Source organism: Protomyctophum parallelum (assembly GCF_964188405.1).
Source record: "Protomyctophum parallelum genome assembly, chromosome: 16".
Lineage (NCBI taxonomy): Eukaryota > Metazoa > Chordata > Actinopteri > Myctophiformes > Myctophidae > Protomyctophum > Protomyctophum parallelum.
The window spans coordinates 9,456,661-9,481,358 of NC_139711.1; the positions used below are offsets into that span (position 1 = coordinate 9,456,661).

The 24,698-nt window shown below is 45.1% G+C and overlaps 1 protein-coding gene across 2 annotated transcripts; it reads right to left on the reverse strand.

Annotated features, from left to right (window-relative positions):
* Positions 1–282: 282 nt before the first annotated feature.
* Positions 283–23,331, reverse strand: maea (macrophage erythroblast attacher, E3 ubiquitin ligase). 2 transcript variants are annotated; one of them, XM_083785961.1, is made up of 9 exons: positions 23,238–23,331; positions 18,328–18,510; positions 15,625–15,828; positions 14,753–14,875; positions 6,584–6,660; positions 6,178–6,286; positions 5,093–5,226; positions 3,947–4,142; positions 283–2,622 (listed from the first exon to the last, which is right to left on the reverse strand). In XM_083785961.1, the coding sequence occupies exons 1-9, from the start codon at positions 23,304–23,306 to the stop codon at positions 2,527–2,529; spliced, it is 1,191 nt and encodes a 396-aa protein (XP_083642087.1). In that variant the 5' UTR covers positions 23,307–23,331; the 3' UTR covers positions 283–2,526. The 2 variants fall into 2 exon arrangements, with proteins under 2 accessions (XP_083642087.1, XP_083642086.1); XM_083785960.1 differs by lacking the exon at positions 23,238–23,331 and adding an exon at positions 21,833–22,039.
* Between the last annotated feature and the right edge of the window lie 1,367 nt (positions 23,332–24,698).

Genomic DNA, 24,698 nt, shown 5'->3' on the forward strand with positions numbered 1-24,698 from the left:
AAATAACTCTGGCTATGTCCCTATCCCATACATCCCCCTAAACCCAACAGAGCATACACCATTGTATTCATGCAATTAATATGGTCAAAATAGCCATATAAAATGATGGTAAATAGACAAGCAGCCCTCCATTGTATTTTGCTGGATATTAAAATGATAGTGTGTAAGGACTGGAACCAAGATGGGATTAAATAGCTGTTAGTTCCCTTAATGATTAAACCATGAAGCTTGTGACAAAGCTGCCGTAAGAATAAGCAACAAGTACAAAATACAGGAAACAACTGACCACAATCCTTCTCTTTATTGTCATGTTCATTGTTGAAAAAATATGTATGAAATTAAAAGACAGGTAATGTGGGACTGACTTCAACAACTCAGTCAGATTTTTAAACTGAATAAATATCAAAAGTTCACTAAATGAACCCACTCTTTTCTGTTGGTTGAGGGAGAGAAATGACAAAGTCAAACCTCACACACACAACCAAGGAAGACCACTTGTTCTTTAAAAAAAAAACATCAGAGATGGTACTCTATTATATTGCGTAAGCATCTTTGTTATGGTACTAAGTACACTGTTCAGACATTACCAAGTTCGTCAGCAAACCTAACAATTTCCCTCAAGAAGAGAACTGAATACTTTGTTATTAACTTCAGGATATTTTAAACTGGGTCTTAGGTCACAAAACATCAAGACTTGTTCAGTTCAGAGGAATGTCCTTGGAAGGTTTGTCCTTGTCGTCTCAACACGTCAACTTTTGACGATTCTTTTCTAGTATTTACATTAAAAGGGGAGCCTTCAGCACTCTGCCTGGCTTTAGCCAGAGAGGACACAACGCAAAATGGCCACCAGTTCCAGGGTCAATTCCCCAAACCCCACCCTCCCCCCAAAATAACACACAAGATGGCTACACAACAAAGGAAGTCAACAGGGTAGTGCATCTTACAATGTGATGCCACCATGTGACCAGTCAGCCAAGGGTTTTGACAAATAAAAGACAAAATTGTCCAACCCCAAATGTAGTTATTTATTTTAGTCAATGAATGGAATGTACTCTGTTGGTTAAAATCAAAAGGGGTCAAAGTAGCATCAATGCTTTGTTTTAACCAATTAAAACTGGGAAAGCATACGTGTAATTTCAGATTTTAGCTATACGAGAGTGTCACATTAGAAAGATTTATACAGTAGCAGATATACAAGCTCATGTGTGTCACTTTGTGTTGTGATATGAGCTTGTAGATCTGCTAGTTTAAAAAAAAATATATATATATGCAAACATTTAACTTTGCTTCTGGGCGTCCCTGGAACAAAATATTTTGAGATTGGGGTCCATGGCCAAATACAGAAAATTTTAGGGGGTCCTTGTCATGAAAATGTTTGAGCGCCACTGATATAGCAACATAGGTTTTTGAGAAAACTGTTCGGATTTAAAAGACATGCCTCAGATAATCAAAAGTTCTACTTTGCTTAATTTGCCCCCTCAGTCCTTTCCTGTAGTAGCTTGCCTTCAGAGATTGAGGGCCTGAAGAGTCATGGCGATGCCGGTTAAAACAAATCGTCGCTCTTGGGAAGAAACCTTGTATCTCAAAATGTCATCTTTCTATGATTATTTTTCCAGCTCATAGATCTGCTACTTTTGACATTTAAGATTTGTTTTCTCTCGGCCTATACCATGCCCAAAATGGAATCCAGGTGTAAGGTGGTTACACATGTCTATGGGCATTTACAAACATTTAACCAAACAAGAACACGAATTGGATCAATTGGAACACGGTTCCTTTTTCTCCATTTCCTGAAAAGTCAAGTTTTTTGGACATCCAAGGTTTCTGCCCAACACTGATGATGTGCTTCAATGGACAGGGCAAGATGTAATACATCTTTCAGTCTGCTGATGAAAATACATCGTTCAATCTGCAGCCAAGACAAAGATTGAGCGAGGAAGAGGCCAGTTTCAGTATAGTAGAAATGTTGTGTGGGGAGGGAATGGGATTGGTAGGTGTCTACCGTCTAGGTACTTCAGCTCATTAACCTATTCAGGGTGGGAACCCCTTTTGGTGTTTTAAGCATTTAAACTACTTTAGCTATTGAAAAATTGATATAGATAGCAGATCTACAAGCTACGAGCTTGTAGATCTGCTATTTTTCAAAAAAATCTTGAAATGTGGCTCATATCTTTGAATATATATTATTTCAGAGTGAACGTTTTTAACTAAAATCTTTGCTTCTAGGGGTGCCCCTGGAACAACATATTTTCAGATGGGGGTCCAATTACATATAGTTCTGGGGCTCCATGACATGAAATAGTTTGAGAACAACTGATATAGAAACATAGGTTTTTCTGAAAACTATAATTTTAATTAATTAACACAATTAATTAATGTCATTGGGAGGCGGTGGGTAGAAGGCAGAGAGCAGGGCCATTGAATTGAAGATTCACAGGCGTCTTTTTGACAAGACCAGGTCACAGGTGACGAACAAGGGGCAATATCTAATGGTGTTGATGCTCAGCAGGAAGGCTATCTGACCCATCACATGATGTACACCTTCTCAGCCTGAGAGAAGTTAAAAACCTCTTTGGTTCTGGGGCAGATCACCTTGTCATCTTGGCGGATGGATAGAAGTGACTGGAGAGAAAGAAAGAAAGGTGTCTTTGGCCAAATTTTTTAAGTAATGAAAATAAATATGTAAAGTAAAATATCTGACATGTGGACTAAAAATCCTAATAGTTACGAGCCGGAGGGTTTGGAGGTCTGAAGCTTTGTTCATTGGACTGGGATTTGGAAGTGTGCAGAAAGATGCACATCTTTTACCCAGCTATGGGCAACCCCAAAATGAGTCACAATGCAAATGTCACAGGCCAGAATGAAATGTGTGATATAGCACTAAATCAATGAACATTTCAAAACATCAGCAAGTGAAAGTAAACTTGTCAATATCAAACAAAGGCAGTGCTGAATCAAATTGTTGTTACTGAACAGCTCAAATGTTTTCAGAAACATATTTTAAGTATGGTCTCTAAAAAGAGATCATTTGTAATGGGCAGCAGCCTTCTCCGTTTACAGTCCACACTACATGTGACACCGCCATCTAGTGTCTAGAATAAAGAATTACAGTTCTGTGTGGAAGATTGATGTGTGGACTGTGGAATGTGGATGTCATGACACACCTGCTGGTATAAACATGCATGGTGACGTTTGATAGGAAGTAATCAAGACTTGACTTTTGACATAGATAAGGGTAAAAAAAAAAAAGACACAACAAAATATTTGTCCCCCTAGCATATATTTAACCATTTCCCCATTATGGCCATGACACATTTCAATTATACACTCCATGAAGCCTTGAATTCATGGACTTTTTTTTGTTTCAAAGGGTCTCCAACTGACCGATGACCATCAAATTATTGGCTTAGGAATGCGACAAAAACAAAAACAATCGGCATGAATTCAGGGCTTCATTGAGTGTGTAGCTATTTTAAATGTACGCACAATCATTTCTTGTGCGGGACAGTGGGGGTCCATTTGAATCGATGTATTAAAATAAAACTGGAAAGGAAGAAAGGTTACATAACTATGTAATCCTCCTAGTGTATGTATTAACATTTTCAGTTCCAAATATAGCTTTTCTAATTTTATGCGTCCTTGTGTTTATGAATACCCCAAAAGCTAGTTGCCCCACATGGGCAATTAGCACTGAAGTGAATTGAATGACCTGAAGAAAAAAAATCACGTGGATTTCTTTTTTCTTTTATCTCGATAGGGACAGAATAATCACCTGACCACATGCCATAAACGTTTCCATATTGTACACCATCACTAAAACAATCAAAATCCACGATTTACCTGCACGCTCAGATTTTGGCTACTGTATAAGGATTGGTTTACTGACCACTAACACAGTTATTGTCAGAAGAACCACAGAAGCTTCCACTGTAAAGTAAAGACTCACGTTGTAGCCGTAGACGTATCCGTTGGGCAGCATCATGGGGGGGTTGTTCTCGTTCATGACCTCCCCAGAGATCTTACACACCAGTCTGGAGTTGGCACAGTGGGCCATGGGCAGAGGCTGTGCCAGCTTGTTCAGAGACTTGCTGCACACTGGGCAGTCGGGGTTCTTAGAGGTCCCATCCTCCTTGTAACACTGACTGGAAGTAGAGTGGCGTGGTTAAGGATTCAAAGGGTGCAGTAAAGGCTCATACATAGTCTGGATTTTCGGTGGTTAGGTGACCACCGAACTACAACATGACGTCACAAGCCGCGGTTCCGACACCGCTCAACGTTATTTTGCGGTGGTCAGCTCACCACCGAAAATCCAGACTATGAATAGGCCTTTAATCGAACCAATCGATTTTACCCATTTTGACCTGGGAACGATTCTATAAATGTCTTCTAAATCCTGACAGTTTTCTGAAAAAGCTATGTTTCTATGTCGATTTTTCAAAAATATCAGACCTACAAGCTCGTAGCGCGCCACTCGGTGGCTATTTTTCAATAGCTAAAGCATAACAATGCTAACACCAAAATGGGTTCCCGCCCCCAAAATGGGTTAATAGATCATATATAAATCAAATAAAAACTATTGTTGGAAAATAGCTCATGCACAGATAAAATAACACAAGGGATCCAGAAACAGTGGATTAATACAGAAGATCTGCCATCCCAAAATACAGAGCTCCTCCGCACATCTGTAGTGCAGAGAAGCCGATATATATTTAGGAGATTATGATCACAAAAGCATATTGCTATTACTGTATAACCGACACTGTGAGAGCCAAACCAGGGCACAGCCAGGACCACCTACGTACAGTAGATACACTGGCAGAGCTCATGATGCTAGACAGGAGGGATTCAGTAGTCTTGAGTTGGTGTTTGTTAGTCCTCACTCTTGCATTGGATAGTGGTTTCTATAAATATCTATATTGCAGCTCATTTTTAAATCCGGCCATTTGAAACCGTGTATTGCAATATCCATATTTATCTGTATAATTATGGACATAATCGGCCAATTTCAATATTGTGCATCCCTTCTTCGTACTGCAAATATCAAATAAGATAATACATATAATATACTGTGCGTCATCTTCTGGTGACTTACGGTGTCTTGATGGCAGAGAGGCCAGCCTGTAGGGTTATGGTGAAGACGGAGTTGTTGCCCAGCTGATGCAGCCTATAGTTGTCATATCGAAACTGTTGGATCAACATCTTCCAGCGGGCTGGGTCCAAAAGGTCCTGGATATTAACAGAGAAAAATAAAGTGTGGCATGATACAAATGGAAAGGAAAAAACTGAAGACAAAGATGTAGACTGAAGAGGCTCCACAAGCTCTATTCGACTGCAAGAATTAAGTGAACCATGCCATGACAGTGAAATGTATTTCACAGGTTCTAGACATTCAGATAAGGTTGTCAGAACCTAATCTGGGCCCTGCTCAGGATGCAGTACTAACCCTGAGCTCTGAGAACCCAGAAATCACCACTTAATTTATTTTCCTTCAGTAAAATAGCAGATCTACATACAAGCTCATAACTCGTTAGTCAATTTTTGTTTTCTTTTAAAGTTTTCTTTTAAATGGCATACCACCCCCTTCAGGGGAGGTTGCGATTGATTATAATGGCAACGTAAACAAATAGATCAGGGGTTTTCAACAGGTGGTATTACATGTGGTCCCTGACCATGCATTTAGTAATGTAGGATTTGTAGATTTTCTTTTCTTTCCACTAGTTGAGAAACCGTGAACTGAATAATCTGGTGACCTATGATGACCATCCATGTAGTCATTTACTGAGAAGTTGGAGGTCAAGAAATTCAACAGAAAAAGAGAGTTACAATATCAAGAGGGCTATAGTTGGTTGAGAAACAGTGGGATGTATAATGGGATGTATTTAGGCCAAATGACTAAATTGTAATTGTATACACATGGGATGCAGAACAAGTGTTACAAAGGCACTAATCTTAGCCCATGCATATCCCCACTCAAAACAGTCCCTAGGTTGATTCTAGGTGGTCCCTCGTTCACAATCAGTTGAAAACCCCTGAAATAGATCATCACAGAACTTCACAGGAACATTTCAGGTTCTGGCCTGGGTTGCCCTTGATACTTGGAACAGAGCCACCCCATAGAGTGGTATAAGTATAGCGGTAAAGATGTTCCCAGATATTTCCACATGCATATGGTCTTACCTTATAAGGGGAGATATGCGTGTCTGAGGGGAAGGCCAGCATGCCCATCACCTGCCGAACCTCATCCAGCTGTCCTCCCTCTGCTTGGCTGAAGTGTTTCCTTGCATGTCTGGTTGTTGGGGCACAGACAGGTAATATGTTGGAAAATGTGTTTTTTTCTGACAACCACTTGATTGCACTTATTTTGAGAATATTTAGTTAGGTATCGAGGGGCCAATATCTCATATTCTGTACATTTAGGGCTTGATTGGATTGAAGCATTGAGTGTGTGGGGACATCAGAAGCAACTGAAAAGATATTTGGGCCCTTGATAATGTATTTTATAAATGTGGACTCATATAAAGAAATTGAAGTGTGTGTGTGTGTGTGTGCGTGTGTGTGTGTGTGTGTGTTCTTTGACCCCTACCTTACAGCGTCCATGCGTTTGTTCTGTCTGATGAGCTCGATGAACTCCTGAATTCTCAGACTGAATTCCAAACAACTCTGCAAAGCAATGGACGGCACACTTTGTCAGGTATGTTGTGTCACCAGTGTCATGCACATGACATTCGATTCTGTTTGTGTTGTGTCTCCATTAAATAGGTTTATAGCCTAGTAGCCAAAAACTGTACCCGGACATTGGTTGAGTACACCAAGGTTTTATGTTAGAAATGTTTAGCATGTAGAAAGTAGAAACTGCCGGATGCTAACTTGCATATGTTGAGCAATTTTCATAATTGGCATAATATGTGACCATACTATTAACAACCTATAGAAGGGAAAATATTCAAAATTTCATCATGCTTTCATCATACTAAACATTTCTAACATAAAACCTTGGTGTACTCAACATGTCTGGGTTCACAATGGGGCTCTATGGGCTGGCTACTAGACTATTATGTTATTCAGGAAAAATAGACAGAACACATTTTCTTATCCATACCACATAAAATAGTATCAGGAAAAAAATGCTGTCCATTAAAGCGCAAATAACATGCATTTTAAAACTGCTTTTAATATTTAATATCATATTGTCTATGTCCATCAAAGTTCTTTCTAATGGTTTGAGCCTCAATCACCACTCTGATATAACCAGGCCTTGTCATTTCTTTCTGGACTTTGAAAGCAGTTTTAGCTGCAGTACCACAATGTCCTGAGGTGGTGGTGCATATCAGCATATGCAGATAATTTAATATTTTAGTCAATATAATACTGATGCTAGATAAAACCAGGCTCGTTTCCATTCCATGCCAGCTCGGAAAATCAACAATGGTGGACATTGTAAACAAAGTGTAAATGTAAATTTGAAACTGAAGACTGAAGGAGGAAATATACAAAGTAGGGTGACATTGATGACATCACGATGAGACCAAAATCAGTTGAGCTGTTCCTGAGAGCAATTTCCATTAAAGCACCTATATGATATGAAAGCCTGATTGTTCAAAATTGGTTATTTGTGGGGAGAGAAAACACATAAGGGAGCCCCAAAAACACAAAAGAAATTGAAAAAGTTGAATTTTATGTTATAGGTCCTTTAAAAAGACATGTTTTTCTATGGTTAATATTGAATTATTCCATTTTATCATATAGCTGAAGTTGGCTGGCACATTGCCATGGCTCTGAGCTGGTTGAATCATACTGCCCTCTATGGATGTAATGTGTGGTGAACCTCATTATATATAGAGAATTATTATATAAAATGCACTCATTTAACATTACCTACTAGTGGCTATTTTACAATTACTTGTAAAATAATGAGCTGACTTAGGAATGAAAGCTGATCTAGGGTTAGGTCCCCCCCTCACGTTACACTGTGTGGACTAGATGGCGGCCGGGGGAACACACACAAAAATATTGTTTTTAAAAAATAAATCACATTGCTAATTTCAATGTCAGAGAGCTTGCTTTTCCATGGCAGAATACATTTCAATGTTTCCCCATGGCATGTGGGATCCCTGTTGAAAGCATGCAGCTCTCTCTGTATTGTGGCATCTCGATGGCAGAACACCGCCCAACAGCAGGTAAGCACACCCCTGGAGGCCAGCAGAGAGAGAGAAGAGGAGCGCACCAACCTCTAGGGCGGGTACTGGAAGGCACGTACGTCCCACGTCACATATTAGATCAGCTGGAATGCGCGTCAGCTGTTTTCAGCCAGACGCGCTAGAATTCAAAAGGCAGTTCTCTCTGCCGGTCTGCCTCAGTAGAGATCCAGGCTCCAGGGGTGAGGCAACACACTGTCGAGCGAGTTGGGCGGTGAGTCGAGAACCACAGTTCATGATCCCATTCTATGTGAGTAACAACATGAACAGCACTATATTTACGATGTCTTATCCTCTGCCCTACCAGGCTTCTACGGCGCTCGCGCTAAGCGCGAGCTTGAGGGACTGTCAACTGACAGACTGGTGAAGAGGAGGAGGAGGAGAATACCGAATATAATTACCTATCGTGGGATGGAAACGGAGTAACCCGGTTACGACCTTAGTACACAGAGGGGGAACCGGAGTCCCCAGCTGAGTAGCAATACCCCATGTTTATTGAGTGCCGCAGGGCTGAAGACGAACAGTGTTTAGATCACGTTCTCAGACGCCGTTGATGTCCAGAGACTCGGTCCCGAGACAACGGCAGTATAGCACCATCGTGCGGAGAGAAGGAGGAACTGACAATACCTGTATTGCCCTGCTCTGCACTGACAGTATACTTGAAACTGATTGATAAAGACTGTTTTGTTAACTGACTTGTGTGATTAAACGCCTTGGAATAGGCAAACGTCTTTCTGTCTCCTGGGTGTGTGTACCAGTCGCCACATTTGGTGGAGAATGCGGGCACCGACTGGTCCACGCTAAATAAAACCCACGCATTATGGAGCAGAATAACGCCATCGCCGCGCTGATCCAAAATCAGGCCGAGCTACAGTTGGCGGTGCAAGAGATGGCACGGAGCCTACGACGTGACCATCTAGCCTCTCGACCACCGGGCGATGTACTCACCAAGCTGACACCCCACGACAATATCGTGTCCTATCTCGAGCTGTTTGAGCGGATCGCCGCCCGTGAGAGGTGGCCGGTCCTAGACTGGGGTACCATACTGTCCGGCTACTTAACAGGTGAACCCCAACAAGTGTGCAGCGACCTCTCCATCGCCGAATCCCGTGACTACCAGAGACTAAAAGCCGCCATACTCGCCAGCCAGGGCAACAGCCTGCCGGCGCGTGCCCAAAAATTTCACAATTGGTCCTTCGTTGCCAGCCAGCCCGCCCGTGCCCAGGTCACCTCACTGATGCGCCTCACGACCAGCTGGCTCCTCGGCGACGGAGACGTGCCCGCCGTGGAGAGGGTGGTCATGGACAAGTGTGTCCGTGCGCTGCCACCCGAAGCCCGAAGGTACGCCTCCCAAGTGAGCCCCGGCACCGTTGACAGACTCATAGATTTGATTGATAACTGGCAGGTCACCTGCGACCTGATGAAGTCGACCCGCGGGGAGACCCCCAGCAAACCGGCCGCTGAAGAGCGCCCCACTGAAGAGCGGTCCCACCGCTCTGGCCGTGACCGGCGCTCGAACCGAGGACAGCAGCCGCCGCAGAACGAGCGCCGAGACGGGGGCTCGGAGCGGTCTTCCCGGGGCGGAGAGAAACCCCGCAAGTGTTACGTGTGCGGAAAATTAGACCATATCGCTTGGGCCTGTCCAGAGAGAGACCGGGACGTTTCCATGGCCAGCGTGACGTCAGAGGCCCCCCGTACCGCTCTGCACACTCAGAGCGAACCGGGACAACAGTTCTCCATACCCGTGAAGATCGACGGCACAGATGCCCAGGCCATATTGGACTCAGGCAGCGCGGTCACGCTCGTGCGCGCCGATCTGGCGGGACCCCCCTCATCTGACACCGTCCCGGTCACCTGTGTCCATGGGGACGTCCGCCACTACCCTACGGCCACAGTACGAGTCCAGACGCCCCGCGGTGATGCAGTGGTGGCCGCCGGCGTTGTCCCCGACCTACCGGTACCGCTCCTGCTCGGCTATGACTGCGCCCTCTTCGAGCGCTACTGGAAGCCCGGCCAGCAAGCAGCGCGTCCCCGCCGCCAGCCTCGAACCCGCCGCCGCCGCCGCCGCCCAACCACCGCAGCACGGCCCTCCTACCCGGCGTTTCGTGGCAGAGAGAGAGAGAACCACAGCGATGGCTCGGCCAGAGAGAGCGATCGAGCACCTCTCCACTCCTCTGGGTCAAGCCAGCCTGACAGCCTCGCAGAGGAGGCAGAAGTACCGGGCGGATCCGCCACATCGGAGAGCCCGGACCCCTTCGCCGAATTCCCGGACGCCGAGCCCCGAGAGGCGGCGACCCGTGGCGAGTTTGCCACCCTCCAGTGGGAGGATCCAAACCTTCGCGGCGCCCGGGGACAAGTGACAGCCGTCGATGGTCGGCTCGAGGATGGGGTGAGTGAGCTAAGCTCTCCTTACTTTTGTGTAAAACGAGGACTGTTATATCGGGGAACCAAAAACCGTGGTGGGGAGATTGTAGAGCAGCTGCTTGTGCCTAAACAGTATGTGAGCCGCGTCCTATTCCTGGCCCACACCCACCAGTTGGGAGCCCACTTAGGGGTCCAGAAAACATACGAGCGAGTGATTGCACGATTCTATTGGCCGGGGGCAAAGAAAGCGATAGAAGATTTTTGTAGAAGCTGCCCGGAGTGCCAGCTAGCTGCGCCCCGCCCGTTCCAACGCAACCCACTCATCCCACTGCCGATCATTGACATTCCCTTCTCACGCATCGCCATGGATGTGGTGGGGCCTTTGCCCAAAACCAATCGAGGACACAGATATATTCTCGTAATTGTAGATTATGCCACCCGGTATCCGGAGGCGATACCACTGCGCGCGGCGACAGCTAAAGCAGTGGCTCACGAGCTTCTCATGCTGGTTAGCCGGGTGGGAATCCCAGATGCGGCGATTTCTGACCAGGGCACTTGCTTTATGGCACAAGTAATAACGCTCCTGTATAAGTGGCTAAATATAAAGAGAATTAAAACCTCCGTATATCATCCTGAGACGGATGGGCTCGTCGAGCGGTTCAACCAGACGCTCAAAAAGATGTTGAAAAAGCTGCCGGATGTTGACGGCAAGGACTGGGACCGTTTGATTCCCTATGTAATGTTCGCTATCCGCGAAGTTCCCCAGGCCTCCACAGGTTTCTCCCCCTTCGAGCTGCTATATGGGAGGCAGCCGCGCGGCCTGTTAGACCTGGCCCGAGAGGCCTGGGAGAGCCAGCCTTCGCCACATCGGAGCGTAATAGACCATGTGGAACAGATGCAGGCGCGCGCCAGGAGGATATGGCCTCTCGTACGAGCGCATATGGAAAAGGCACAACAGGAGCAGAGCAGAGTCTACAATCGACGAGCCACGCCGAGAGAGTTCCAGGTGGGTGACAAGGTGCTGGTTCTAATCCCCACCGTGGAATGTAAATTTCTAGCCAAATGGCAGGGGCCATATGAAATTGTGGAAAAGGCTGGCCCGGTCAACTACAAGGTGCGGCGACCCGGACGCCGCAAGGGCGAGGTTATTTACCATGTGAACCTGTTAAAGCGGTGGCACCAGCCCGAAGCTGGCCCCCTCTCTGCTCTACTAACTACTATCTCCCCTCAGAATGTGGCGGAGGTGCCGATCGGAGCGGATTTGTCCCCCAACCAGATCCAGGATGTGAAGGAGCTCCTGGCTCGCTATCGAGATCGTTTCTCGGAGATCCCCGGGCGCACGAGTGTGATTCGACATGACATTATCACCGAGCCGGGGAAAGTGATCCGACAGCGACCGTATCGCATACCAGAGGCCCGCCGGCTGGCGATTAGGGACGAGGTGAAGAAGATGTTGACTCTCGGGGTGATCGAAGAGTCCCATAGCCCATGGTCTAGCCCCATTGTCATAGTGCCCAAACCGGACGGATCGCTCCGGTTCTGCAATGACTTTAGGAAGCTAAATGACGTCTCCCTCTTCGATACCTATCCCATGCCGCGGGCCGACGAATTGGTGGAACGGCTGGGCCCGGCCCGCTTTGTCTCAACGCTGGATCTGACCAAGGGATACTGGCAAGTGAGCCTCACCGACCGCGCCAAAGCGAAGACCGCCTTCTCCACGCCGGACGGCTTGTTTCAATACACCGTGCTTCCCTTTGGTGTCCATGGAGCCCCAGCCACCTTCCAGCGGCTCATGGACAGGGTGCTGAGACCCCACCGCGAGTATAGCGCCGCCTACTTGGATGACATCATCATCCACAGCGAGACCTGGTGCCAACACCTCGAGCATCTGGAGGCGATCCTAGGCGCCCTGCGTAAAGCGGCGCTCACCGCAAACGCGAAGAAATGCCAGATCGGATTGACCGAGACTGACTATCTCGGCCACACCATCGGTCGCGGGTACATTAAGCCACAACACAAGAAGGTGGAGAGAATACGTGACTGGCCCCGCCCCACCAACAAGAAACAGGTGAAATCGTTTCTTGGTTTAATGTCTTACTACCAGAAGTTTATTGATAACTTTGCCACTGTTGCAGGACCACTCCATGACCTGACACGGAAAAGCCTTCCTCACAATGTGAAGTGGACGCCCGAGGCGGAGGAGGCATTTCAACGGCTCAAGGCCGCCCTGTGTGCGGAGCCAGTCTTGAAGGCGCCAGACTTCACGAAGCCCTTCCTCCTACACACGGACGCGTCGGGGACAGGACTCGGGGCCGTCCTCTCACAAGACTTTGACGGCGAGGAACACCCGATCACATTTATCAGCCGTAAGCTCTTACCACACGAGAGAAATTACGCAACCGTTGAGAAGGAGTGCCTAGCGGTAAAGTGGGCCGTGCATCATTTAAGATATTATCTTTGGGGAAGGGTCTTCACACTCTACACCGACCACGCCCCCCTCAGATGGATGTCCACGAACAAAGACACTAACGCTCGCGTGACGCGTTGGTTCCTCGAGTTACAAGACTACAAGTTCAAGGTGGAACATAAACCAGGGCGGAGCATCCCCCACGCCGACGCCCTGTCTAGACGGTATGAAGAGGACGGGGGAGGGGAACCCACACCAGGCAAACACTTAAAGGGGGGGATATGTGGCATCTCGATGGCAGAACACCGCCCAACAGCAGGTAAGCACACCCCTGGAGGCCAGCAGAGAGAGAGAAGAGGAGCGCACCAACCTCTAGGGCGGGTACTGGAAGGCACGTACGTCCCACGTCACATATTAGATCAGCTGGAATGCGCGTCAGCTGTTTTCAGCCAGACGCGCTAGAATTCAAAAGGCAGTTCTCTCTGCCGGTCTGCCTCAGTAGAGATCCAGGCTCCAGGGGTGAGGCAACACACTGTCGAGCGAGTTGGGCGGTGAGTCGAGAACCACAGTTCATGATCCCATTCTATGTGAGTAACAACATGAACAGCACTATATTTACGATGTCTTATCCTCTGCCCTACCAGGCTTCTACGGCGCTCGCGCTAAGCGCGAGCTTGAGGGACTGTCAACTGACAGACTGGTGAAGAGGAGGAGGAGGAGAATACCGAATATAATTACCTATCGTGGGATGGAAACGGAGTAACCCGGTTACGACCTTAGTACACAGAGGGGGAACCGGAGTCCCCAGCTGAGTAGCAATACCCCATGTTTATTGAGTGCCGCAGGGCTGAAGACGAACAGTGTTTAGATCACGTTCTCAGACGCCGTTGATGTCCAGAGACTCGGTCCCGAGACAACGGCAGTATAGCACCATCGTGCGGAGAGAAGGAGGAACTGACAATACCTGTATTGCCCTGCTCTGCACTGACAGTATACTTGAAACTGATTGATAAAGACTGTTTTGTTAACTGACTTGTGTGATTAAACGCCTTGGAATAGGCAAACGTCTTTCTGTCTCCTGGGTGTGTGTACCAGTCGCCACAGTATAATGAATGTCAACACGTGTTACTAGTAACTCGAGTTGAAGGAGTTGAAGGTGCTCTAAATTACTTCTGGCTCAAACAGTGCACCATCCTTTACATTCACACAGCTAAAAACATTAACATTACTTGAGAACTGCCCAGTCCAGCTGCCTAGACTCATGATTCTCAAAGTATTTTACTCCATTTCTAGGCAATGGAAATAAGCAATCATATGGTGTAATAATGAGGCACTTACACATGTGTGCCATCAATGCGCCATACAGATTTGAGCAAAGGACATGACAAAAAGAACAGATCATGTTATTAGCTTGTAGATCTTGTAGATTTGTCCTGTATACAATATGCCAGACGTATTTCACGTAATGCTAGACATGTTTTGGTTTTGGGACATGCATATATGAACAAAACCAATAGCATTCATTCATTCCAAATCTTTTCCAGGCCTGGATTTTCATGACCGTGGGAACCCTGTCAAATAAGACTTCAACCCCGTCACGGCATTGCTCAATTCTGAATAAGCCGCACACACGAGGCTGCATGCACAAAGTGAGGACAACAATTGCATAACACTTTTTTGGCAGCCATCCTGAAATGCAGCCCCTTCTGCTCAGCGGACATTATGCTTTCACAGGCTCATAAACTGTGCGTGTGCGTCTATTAGAAGGTATTAGACTTTCACTGACTTTCATCTTGCGGAGACGGGACTTATTGTCATGGCACCACGCCAGGCAAGTGGCCGTTTCCTGCCTCTCCAGAGACTCCTCCACTTCCTTGGCAGTCAGGAACATCTCAATGTTCACCAGGTCCTAACACACACACACACACACACACACACAATGAAGGACTGAAGTCTGTCTACAACGCATGAGGAATCAGAGACACTGTCCGATACACAGCAAAATTGTATGTGAAAGTTTATATGAGGCTGATCCATAACCTAAGCAAAGTTTCATGTGAAAGTTCATGTGAGGCAGATCCATAACCTAAACAATGAAACAAACAAACGTAACAAGCAATGAAACCCATCAACATTTTGTTCAACGAAGCCTTCATTAGGGTAGCTTTGGTACCAGCTACACAAACACGCAATCCATCTCTCTCACATACAGTACATGCACATAATACTACTACTAGCTAGACTACTAGATTGTAGCTTTGGCCATTCAAAAATAGCAGATATAGGCCTGGGCCGTGGCTCAGCGGTCTAGGCACCATGGCTGGTAATCCAGTCTGGCAGTGTACCGTGGGTTCGACTCCCGATCCCGACGGCCTTTACTGCATGTCTTCCCCCCATTTCCTGTCAGCCTACTGTCTGTCCCTCCATAACAAATATAAAATAAAGGCGAAAGCCACAAAAAAACATTTAGAAAAAAAATAGCAGATATACTGTACAAGCTCACAGCGTGCCACTTTGTGCCTCAATGCGAGCTTGTACGTCTGCTATTTTTATATTATGTTTTATCTTGAAAGTGTGATAACAATGACTGATTTAGAAGGCATTTGTAGAATCGGCCCCAGGTCTTCATTTTAATACATACAGACTGTACAGTCCTACCTCTATGCCACTCTGTCTGGCCAGTTTGACGGCTGTGTTGTAGTATCCACAGCGAAGCAGGTGCTCCACCATCATGCGGTCCATACGTTTCTTCTTCCACAGGCTGACGGAGGCCGGCTGGTCACTGCTGTGCTCCTTTAGGTGCTCAATGCGACGCTTACACAGCTTGGCACTCTCATCTTCAGCTTGAATGGACTCGGCAGCCTGCGGGGCAGACACACGCATGGACATTGAGCACACATTCAAGATCAGGGCTGCACGATATTGACAACAAGACGAGTCATGTTATACTTATTTTTCTCTGTGCTCTGTTAACATGTGTTGTATGCAATATTCTTGTTTCCTATATAACTGTGTGACTTTGTATATCTATTCTGTAATGTCCACGCCCCACCACCTGGTGATGTCATCAATTAGTAATTAGTAATTCTCAGCACCTGAGCTGTATTGTTTTGGAGCTCTTTAAGAGCAAGTTCTTTGTCTGTGAAAATCATATAGCACTGACAAAGGTCTTAGGACCGAAACGTTTGCTTTTTAATTTCACTTTGAGCACAGAGCACTTTATGAGCATGATACAATAAAGGAAAAAAGTTTTTACTTCTAGTTTCTATACGGTGAGCGAGTCTTTTTCTGTCAAAGTTTCCCTTATTTTTTTGAGACCACCGCTACCGTAGTCAAGTTTGGAAAAAAAAGGACAAAGACAGGTGCAACAGTTTTCTCAGTGCTTCATACTTATTTTGCCAAATAATGTAAGTGCAGTATATGGCATGAGAAGGTGACATTGGGAGAAGGATGCTGAAAACGGGACAGCCAGGTACGAGGAGGAAGAGGAAGTGCCAAGGAGGAGGTTTATGGATGCGGTTAGAGACGACATGCGGGGAGTCACAGAAAATAGTGGGGTGGGATGTAGCCAAAAGAAAAATAACTTATGTACTATATAGACCTATATAGAAAATGGAAAATGGAATTTTGGTTAACCCCTTTTTGACCTGGGAACGATTCTATAAATGTCTTTTAAGTTTTCTGCAAAAGCTATGTTTCTATCTCAGTCGTTCTTCGATTTTTCAAAAATAGCAGACACTCAGCCGAGCTTGTAGATCTGCTATTTTTCAATAGCTACATCATAACATAATGCTAACAAAAGGGGTTCCCGCCCAAAATGGGTAAAATGGAATTTTGGAATAAGGGATACCGTAGTGGATTTAGAATGTATATGCTACTGCTAACAGCTTGAATACCAGTATACAAGAATATTTCCTAGTAAACCAGGGAATTATCATTTTATTGTATTCGTCCACTTGCAATAATGCGATAATTGCTGACATTATGTCCCTGGTTCCATTTCCTTGGAAGGTGTTGCCTAACATAACAACTTGCCCTGCAGCATTCCACTGCAGACAGACACCAAACATCCCAGGCTGCAGCGAAAGCATGAGCTGGAAGCCACAACAAAAGCGCTGTACTGGAGAAAAAGGCATGTCTGTAGCTGCAGGGGCAGGAATGTTTTTCTTTTTGAAAGAAATTAGAACTTATGGCTTCCAATATAGCGTTATCCTCAGAACTTTGAACTCATGCCTTGAATGCTCAGGCAGCAAGCCAACATTTTTAATGATCTATTGAAAAATAAGAATTGGTAATCCTTTACATTGTACACATTACACATTGTGTGAAAGCAGGAAGCAGCTAGCAGCAGCACAGGCCACAGGAAATGGCTCTGGGAAAACTAGACACGGCACCAATATCCAGATCACACTCTTTTCTCTTCTTTTGAACTCATTTACTGCCCGATTTATTTCGCCCCCCGTTCTCCAGTTGCCAAGTCATTTCAGAGCAAGCTCTTATTTTCAAGACCATTAACTCACACGCCGTGAAACGGAAGTAAAAACGGTAACCGCAATTCTTTTTTTTTATTCGCCCAAAATGTAAATGTTGTAACCGCGATCAGCCATGCTCTAGTTATGACTGAGCCATGAATAAAGCTTAGTTCAGATCAAAAACGCAATCTGGGAAAAGAATCAGAGATAAATCGACTTCAAATTTTCAGTTAACCGCAGGTGTTTTGTTCTGAAACAGTGAAAAAAAAGCCTGGGAGAGAGGTCTGTGAAATGTGGCATAGTGCTAAACCCATAGAGTATATTCATGTCAGTGGAAGTTGCTCAGTGGCGTTTTGAAGCACCCGGAAGGACCGTCTCAAAACGTCTACTTTCGCATTGGGCCACCAAATTTTGGTGGTCCAATGCGGAAGTGCAACCGAGCGCTCAATGTTAAAGCCCAGCTGCACGGGGTTTCCTCGTCATGAATCCACGGGTCCGCCTGCAGTCCTTCCTCTTACCACTGGGGCCCAGTGCTTCAACGTTGGAGCACCTCACTGGCCCCTTGGATAAACCCCACTCTCGTTCTCTCCTTGATTAGACCGTGCCCTGCACCTGTATTCAATATCTCTCTCACTCACACACTCTTCCTTCAAGGTGAACCAATTGGGAGCCACCGTCCGTTTCCCGCCCCTCTATGCCCAGAAAAACATACGTCTCTTTCAGGCTAGAAACCGAGAGCTATTCAGACGTTAGTGAAGATGAACGCGCGCTAACTTATGTGATGCAGTAAGTTATATTTGACTCGGTTCAGTCTTTCAGGTTTCTGTTCCTGTAAAAGAGCATGTGCGCGAGAGTGCATTGTGTGTACATATCTCTGCGTGTAACAGACCTTCCTCTTGAGGGCGCTCAGTTTCTCCACCACGCCGTCGAGCAGCGACACCACCGAATCCACCACTGGGAAGCTGCTCAGGGTCTTTTCCAGCTCAGCGACCACCATGGTCACGTGACTCGTCTCCCGGTCAATGTTCTTCTGGGCTGCCCGGAAGCGCTTGTTCAGGGTCTCGTACGGGACCTGAAACACACAAAGGATCCATGGGAGATTGAATTAGGCATTGGAGGGCAGAATAAGAATATGCATAATATAGTCTCGACTAGTTCAACGGGTTCAACGGCTAAATCAAACCAGACATTATCAATACGCCCATAGATTATATACACGGTTGACAATGGTTGCCCGAGTGCCTGTGGAAAGTAAATAAAACGTTCGGGCAAGTGGAGTTTGCTTTCATGTTGCACGATGGGCAAGTGCGTTTGAGTGGGGATTGGGGAAGCAACTGTCTTTAGTTTGCACACAACAGGTCTGTGGAATTTTAAACAAGTCATATTGTATAGATATTGAGATATTTGGCATAAATATTGAGGTATGTCATATCTCACAGCCCCAGAATTAAGTAAATGATACGCCCATATATGGGCATTACTGATGACATAAGGGAAGTCAAGCATCAAGGATCGGATTATCTACAACTGAAACAACGTACTACTTATACAAGATAATTTTAAGGAACATAGGCCACAAACACAGTCAATCAACAGGACTTCAATTGATCCTGCCAAATGTATTGAAATTTCTATCAACTCAATACTCTTGTTCAAACCAACATACAAAGGGAGAGTGCAACAGCAGAATGCTTCATTTCTCAGATTCCAATCGTAAATAGTAAGGACAAAGGTCAGAGCCACACTGCCCTGGCTACAACATTGCTATGCTCATTTCTTAGCCTAGACCTAGTACCAACAAATGACCCACTTGAAACCTAGCATTCTGGATAACGTAGGATAACATTTGGTAAAAATAGCAGATCTACAAGCTCACACTGAGCTATTTTTGGGAATGGCAGATATTTCGTGTTGAGTGAGAACAGGTGGGGACTGGGGACCTAGTATAGAGCCCTTGGGAATAGAGCACATGTCTCTCGTTCATCCCCTGGTTCGTGGAAGGTTTTCTCAATGGAGAAAAATATTGGGTTTCGTTTTGGTAATCGTCTCATATAAGCACTGTGGTCTGCGATATTGTCGGGGGGTGGCCCTGTATCGTTTACGATAGGGATGCACCGATCCGGCTTTTTGGCATTCGATACCGATTTCGATACATGGGGGGTCCATTATCTGCCGATACAGAGTACCGATCCGATACCCCCCACAAAGAAACGTAATAACCTATTAAGCTGTATGCCTCACTGTGTGGTGTCTGGAATCATTATTTTGTGTAAGGCAACATCAAGGCTTGACTTAAACATTACTTTCCCAACTTTGTAAAACAAAATGTAACAAACACAGATATAAATGCACTGAATTATTTATTAAATAACTGTGCAACAATTAGACCAGGTTAATGTGTGTGCAGGCTAGCCTGGCTGCATTCCACATGTTATACTGTCAATACTACACTGCTGTGTCACAGAGGAGGTAGAGTTGTTTTCATACTGTAATTACACATAATTATCGGATCGGATCGGATCGGATAATGGATCGGCCACCGATCCGATACCCGATCTAGAGTTTTTGCCTGGATCGGCGCCGATCTCCGATACGAGTATCGGATCGGTGCATCCCTAGTTTACGATAGTCAAGACTCATATTTGAGTCCGTTTCTTGTGAAAATGTAACTAATGGGCGGCATTAACATTAGCAATTTATCGGCGTCAGTTGATTTTTTATTTCCATATGAGTGAAACCGCTGGGATCATTTGTTTTTTAGAAGACAGTTCTTATTCGAGGCGAATAGGCTATATAAGAAAAGTGTATGGGAATTCAGAATGGGGGAAAAAACGCAACCCAGTAAGGATGTGGAAATTACTTCGGTGCTCATCTAGTCAATATGCCGGTTTTGTAAAAAGCATGGGGTTTAAGTGGATATATGGCATTGACAATTTGACAGTAAATAACAGCTCAATGACTGATTCCAGTAAGAATCTTTTATTATTATTCAAATTAAATTCTTATTCATAACTCTGCGTGGTGTTATGCGATGGATCGGCGGTGGGATGATTAGCCAGTAGTGAGCTGCTTGCGCATACCGTGCGCAAAGTTGCCAAGATGATTTGAGAAATGCCATCAGCTCATGGAAGCCTTTCCCCAACTCGGGGGCGGGGCACACTACGCGCAGGCAGGAAGTAAACAACTGCTCACCTGGTCCGCTCTCTATATTTTATAATTCTATATGAAGTCCGTGCCGTGCACGACGAGACAGCGTCTGTCGCCGTAGCCAGACAGACTACATCACTGCGTGGATTATTATTATTATTTTTGCAATGTTGAGCAGAAATGCCTCCACAATCTGTGATGTCATAATAATAACACTGTAGGCCACAGCCCCAAAAAAGGAGGGCTGACTAATGCTACCCATGGTCACGTGAAATATGGAGATATATTCCTCCTTTCAGTTCTTTGGGGTTCATTAGCAGTAGAATTAATTCAAGTAAATGTGAATGTGAACTAAAGCACTTAATCCCAGCATCCATATTGTGGGGAGCAGCTCGACAAACTCAACTGTTCTATTTTCTGTGAAACTTTCCCCACAATAACAGAAAACACACTAATATAGAGCCCTGGGAGACTCCAGTCAACCATATAGGGTTGAAGTGGTTAAAGGCAACCATTACACTGCTCCACACACCAAGTCTCAAATACACTGTCAGCTGAGTTGTCAATACTGTATGACTGTATTGTATAATCACCATCACTGTGCCTTCACTTTTCACCTCTAAAGTACTAAAAATGGATGAACTCTAGCCGTCTCTGATTGATTGAAATGTGTATTCACAGTATGCAGAATGGGTACATTTCAAACGAAAGCACAAGTCAATACAAAAACTGTTACTGTGACCTTAATAAAGGCTTGGCTATGCTTGGCCTTTTTCCAAGTCAGCAAACCAGTTCAATTTCAGATGCCCCCAAACTGTAGGACTAACATTGAAATGATTGTAAGGACTACAGTAGATATTACACTTCATGTCTGAGGAAAGGCCATCATTGAGCCACAACACGCAGGCAGGGCATATTTTAATGTAATTAATATCGACCAACTGATCATGATAGTCCTTTTTTTGCTTGATCCCATTTTATCCACCATGAGCCAATTTCCCCCATCATCACTGCCTCAAAATGGTTCCTTCCCACCAGTAACATCACCTTTACTGCAAAATCCAGGCAAAAAAAGACAAAGGAAATGCTACAAGTTAACCATTTAGCCAGCTATATATTATATATATATATATAATATAACCCTAAACTGAAACGTCTCATTTGAACACCAACAGTGACACACACCATATCAAACCATTCCACAATTACATCAGCATTAATAACCACCCATGTTGCTTGCTACTCACATCCCTGCTTATATCACGACGCCTTCTTTGATGGCTGACAAAGGAGACAGACAGAGACGGTTTAATTTCCACTCGCCCCTAAAAACGGCGTGTCGCAGTAGTCTATCTCTGTAGGTGGGAATCACGGATCTATCACAGTGTCAGTGTTTATTAATGCGTAATGTGCGACAGCAGCAGCAGGCTGTGGAACAGGAACAGCTCGCTGGCCATTTTGAAGTGGAAAGAGGCAGTCAGTTGCAATGTGATGACACTGCGCTAACTCGGTATGGATGGAGTGCTTCCATGTGCACAGTGCATTCCTACATACCTCAGGTTAAATTAACCCCAGTGTAAAAGCATAAGTCACGGCTGACTACTTCCAACACTGGGGGATTCATACTAATAATACATCATAAAGATATAGCTATATTCGCCTATATATGCCAGAGATGCCCCTGACGTTAGCGCTGTGTGTTTTCGTGTATTAGTAACGTCGTAACACCAACTACGTCTGCATGCCATCGATCCATGTCTAGGCTTTGACGTCGTTGCCTGGATGGTTCATTACGATCACCATTATAAGAATCCATCCATGTCGTGGCACGTCTGCATTTAAAATGTATAACAGCAGTTTCGACATTCGTCGCCGGACGACGAATCCATCAGCGCCAATTAACTGTATATAAATACTAATGGGATCCAATCAAGTTGCCATTTCGGTTAAATGCAATGATCGTCCGGCTAACGCCCAGCTAAGGCTAATAATGTAGAAAGGGCAGTTTTAGGCAGCCAGCTGAGCCGTGTCTCCGGGTTTAAAGGGCAGCTGATGATCAGTACTAGGCAGACAGAAGCTAGTCTTCTTTAGCCACTCAGCTTATCTTTGCTATTGTTTTCTAAAGAGCTAGCCATGGTTTGGCTGCTACATGGAATTCCAAGGACGGTAAGGTGACGTCACAGACGTCCAAAGTGTTCGTCAAACAATGTTGCTCGACGACAAAAAATGAATAAAATAGATACGTGTTTATTTGTTCTTTCAGTTGAAAACTAAGTCAATCACCGTAGATCGGCTAACATAACACTGGCCCCGCCGCGACACCATCGTATGGCCGAATATAAACCGGGCTCTCTTTTTTTATTGAGGCATATAAAAGGCACATCTGCTACGGTCAGCTTAGCTAGCTGGGACGTCACGGTCGAATCCGTGGCGATCTATCGCGCTACTACTAGCCCAGCAGAGCTAGTTCAGCTAGCCTAGCCTCCCTGTCAGCTCCACATCTATCTCTATGGTCAGCTCCGCTGGCCGAGTTCAGCTTCATAACATCACCATAACGTCTCACTGATCCGGTCATGCAAACACACACAGCTGTGAGTTGATCAGCCATGGTCGTATCGCTATCTGCCCGTCGCCACATTCTTTGGGGGTTACCTTTAATGTGGGATATTCTTGCACTTTGAGAGCCATGGAGAGTTGGGAAGCCGTTTCTTGCACCGCCATCTTCGTTTTGTGATTTTTCTTGTGGTTGTTTTTTCCCCACGGTCAGTGTGGTTTGGCCTCGGTGTTCACTACTGCCACCCGGTGGGATGGTGTAGGTATTGCTGTGTTATTGAATTACCGGTAGCATAATACACGAATACCATACTGACATGACGAAGAACTATCAAGATCGAAACGTTGTCGTGTAAGTCAATACAGTAATTATTTACCAAAATAATGGTGTACGGGCCCTACCTCCTTCCATAATTGCATTTTTGGCCCTGCACCCACTGTCGAGGTGCGTGTAAATAAGTATGCTCTGAAATAATAATGAATACCATAACCCATACATGCATACATGTATTTTATTACACATTTATTTTCACAAACCACAACAAAAGTTGCAAATGTCAAATAATTGTGTATTCAAGTTGGAGTGTCACAGGCCCATTTCCTCCTAAATAATGATCATTGGATTAATTTGGATACTACTTATAAATCCCAATAATTATAATTGCTTTCTTCCAAAAACTGTACATTCATTCTACATCATCAATTATTCTTTGATCCGGTCTTTTGGTTCACGACCATGGCTTGCCAACTTGGATGGTGCATGCTTTCGTCAATGTGCAAGGCCATCATCGGCTGTTCAACATGGGCAATCGCTCGCCTAGCGCCTTGCTTGGGGGCACTTCACCTTGCATATTCACAGGACATTGAGTGAACCAAAACGAGTGCTCTCCCAAAACAATTTCCTTAGACAAGGCATACATGAGTCAGGACAAAGCGGTTTGGTCTGCAAACTTTCCTCTTCTACTCCGGATTTGAAACCGGTTTCCTTATTCCTGACGTTTTTACCATTGAGCTCTATGGAGCCTGCCTGCTTGCTCAGGGGATGAATTGAATCTTGAAAATGCATGTAAAATCCTGTGTCTAGGTGAGACATGAAATTATATTTAAAGGTATATTCAGTGATTTCACTTAATTCAAATCTCACTTATTTTTTTGTTTTGTTGTGATAATCCTCCCTACTATAGAGTGTGCTGGCCATATAAGGAGTTCCTCCCTGTCCCCAGTTAACCCCTGGGGGTCAAAAAACCTTAGGTTTCGTTTTTGACTCTCTATCCTGATTGGACGAAAGGCTGGGTCCCACAGCCAAAAACGAAACCTAAGGTTTTTTGAGTGAAATCACTGAATATACCTTTAATTAATTAAAAAGCAGAGCTGCATAGCATTTGTCCAGTGGCTCTGGAGCTGAGAATACTTTGGGCCCGTAAGGCCCCTGTTTGAGTTAAATCTATAAACGTAAAAACACATATTACACTCTTGCCATTTGATAGCATGAGGTGAGTGAAACTTCCCATAATATTGTATTTACAAACTGAACTCCCTGGGCAACCAGTGACCTCCAGG